This window comes from Seriola lalandi, unplaced genomic scaffold, assembly GCF_002814215.2.
Source record: "Seriola lalandi dorsalis isolate HSWRI2012SDOR001 ecotype SW California unplaced genomic scaffold, Sedor1 jcf7180001963321, whole genome shotgun sequence".
Classification (NCBI taxonomy): Eukaryota; Metazoa; Chordata; class Actinopteri; order Carangiformes; family Carangidae; genus Seriola; species Seriola lalandi.
Window position 1 is genome coordinate 1 of NW_019433989.1, and position 2,906 is coordinate 2,906.

Here is a 2,906-nt window from a genome sequence, read left to right on the forward strand (position 1 = left end):
GAGAGAGAGAGAGACACCTGCAGCGAGCCAGCTGTATGACTGGCCAGTGCATGTCCTTTTCCTGTTCAGACAATAAACGGCAGCATACAAATATAAGCAAGCCTCCTGCCCCTCATTCTCCACACACAACGCAGAATCCAGGGATTGCCCTGAGCCCGCCGTTACACTGAAATGCAGACTCACTGTAAACACATGTTTATTACAGGTAATTCAGTGACGTGTATAGACTGGGAATCACTGGATGATGGCTAACAGGAATGAAATTCACAGTCTGTTGTTGGCCTGTTACAATTTCGTGCCAAATTTTGATAATTTCCAATTTGCAACCTGCTTTTCAGCAAAATTCTGGCAAATTAGTTCCTGTGTGAAAAGTGAGAGACAAAGGCAACAAATGGGAGGATGTCAACGGTTTCTGCATAAGCTGTGGTTGTGGCGTTTCCGTTTTGGCAGCTTCCTGTAAATTAAGGCGTTGAGCTTCCCCTTTACATTCCACGCCACACTTGTCTGCTGTAAGCCTCTGCAGTTGTAGGTAGTAAGTCATCATCATCATCTTCATTTTCATCAGGGCAAGCTCTGATCCAGGACCTGGAGCTGGGCATCCTCTGGACCATACTGAAACACACTTCCCCTCCACCATCCACATCCTTCCTCCCGTATGCTGATCTAGCATGATGCCTCTCAGCATGTTGGGCCTCCTCATGCTCATGCCCTTACTGTGTGGTGAGTGATAATGATGCGCTACAATATCTGTATGTGTGTCTTGAATTTTATATGTAACTTTAGGGAGAGATTAAAACATATTGAAGAGATTAATCATGTTCAATTACTGGGGTAATTTCTTGCTTGCTAAAGTTTCAGTAGCTCCATGTGTTAACAGTGATGGCGACAACTAAAAATGAACTGAAAAATGTACACCAGATGATTGTTCTTGAAAAAAAAAAAAGTCTTTGTTGTGAGGTGCTGTAATTTTTAGGAAATTAGAAACAATTTTGTAGCCTTCGATATTTTAACAGAATAGAAAGAAAGTAACGTTTTTGAATAAAACTTGATCTTCTAACTGGGAGACGTAGGTGTGATAATGTTTGTGGTAAAAAACATCCGTTGTATCTGTGACAGTTGTGTAAACAGAGCTGACTGCACAGAGAGATGTGGTGGATAAACGTCTTTCCGTAGCTTCTCTCTTCTTTCAGTGTGTCATTTTGTGTTAAATAACTTTTCCTTTTGGTCAGGTATCCTAAAAAGAGATGTTATTTCAACAGACTATCCCACTACATTAAATATTACAAATGTTTGTCATATATTTTTTTTAATCATTAGGCCTACTATTATATATACTATTTTCACTGAACCGTGGTGATGTTCACATGGCTAAGACACAGATCTATGATTTAACACTGTTTTTATAAACATGAAAGCATTCCTTGAGCTACAGAACTCAGCCTTACACAGAGTGATATGCATTGGTGACATGAGCCACCAGAGTGCAGCAAAGTCAACCATTAAAGTTCTAAAAGAGCATTATTGTTTTGTCTATCAGCAGATGCAGACAGCACGTGTACAGATGACGTTCTTATCCTGAATCCATCTAAGGTTATAGTCGAATATGGAGGGGAGGTCATAGTAAACTGCACCAACCCAGAAGATGATCATGATGGGATATACTGGACAAATGGGACCACAGATGTTGAGAAAGAGGAATATAGGGCTTTTGTCTCGTTGACATTGACACCGTCAGACTGGGATGCAAGGGCCCAGTGCAAATTAATGCGGACTGGCAATGTTGATTGCACGAAAGACCTTGAAATCACTGTGTACAGTAAGTGTAATTTCAAATAGATACTATGTAGTGGAAAAAAGATTTAAAAAAAGAAAGAAAAAACAATATAGTAACTCCATTATCTAATTTTGTTTTGATAGAGAATCCAGACGGGGTCGACATGTTTCCTATAAAGCATGTGGAAGCAACGGTGGAAGGGATGCAGTACCAGCTGCAGTGTGATATCTCTGAGGTTGCCCCTGTTCAGAACCTCACTGTGAGGTGGTACAAAGACAATGAAATAATCATGATAGACTCTTTCACAAATACAAACAAACTACCAGTGAGTGAGTCTTCTATTTTGACAGTCAACATCAGCAGAAAAGACAATGGAGCTCAGTTTCGATGTGAGGCTCAGCTGGACTTTGAGCCTTTTGGACCGAAACTTCCTGCTTTTGTTGCCACACACAATGTTTCTGTACGCTGTAAGTTAACATTCCGCTTTTTCCAGATTATTTTATCATTTTTATTTTAAAATTAGACTAAAAAAAGCCAAAGTTAATATGGTTCTCTATCATGTAAATATTTGATTGATTTAAAAAGACTACATTTGCCTCTTCAGATGCCCCTGTGTTCACCAACGACATTCCTGAAGTCCACATTGTCGAAGAGGATAACAATGTCACCCTGGACTGTGAAGCTGAGGGTCACCCTCCTCCTCACTTTCAATGGACCCGTGATGGGGTGAATATGATGGAGTACACAGACAAGCTCATTATTACTCAAGTAAACACCAACACAATTTACACCTGCATAGCTGCCAATGATCTGGGAAGAATAACTAAGACAATCCATGTTAATGCGATGAGATATCCCCCGACGACACCTGCTGCGGCCAGAAACATGCCTGAGGCATCACCACTAGAGGGTATACTTCTGTCCTTTACATTAGTTTAGATATGGAATATGTATCAATAATATCTTCTTTTTTATCAACCTGTGGATATTGTTGACAACTTATTATTTATTGTGCTCCAAAATCAAATGCTAATGGAATATGTTTACTTTTGAATGACAGATTGCCCCCTAACATTGACGCCTGCTGAACTTGTGGTTAGATTTGGTGATCCAGCTTCAGCTAATTGCACCA

At 40.1% G+C, this 2,906-nt stretch overlaps 1 protein-coding gene across 1 annotated transcript; it reads left to right on the forward strand.

The window, feature by feature from the left end:
- Window positions 1-180: 180 nt before the first annotated feature.
- On the forward strand, window positions 181-2,900 carry LOC111644734 (cell adhesion molecule 2-like; the record flags this gene model as incomplete). Its single annotated transcript, XM_023393735.2, has 5 exons — window positions 181-720; window positions 1,538-1,816; window positions 1,918-2,241; window positions 2,379-2,684; window positions 2,835-2,900. Coding segments are annotated over exons 1-5 (1,027 nt in total), but the record flags the coding sequence as incomplete, so codon positions are not given.
- Between the last annotated feature and the right edge of the window lie 6 nt (window positions 2,901-2,906).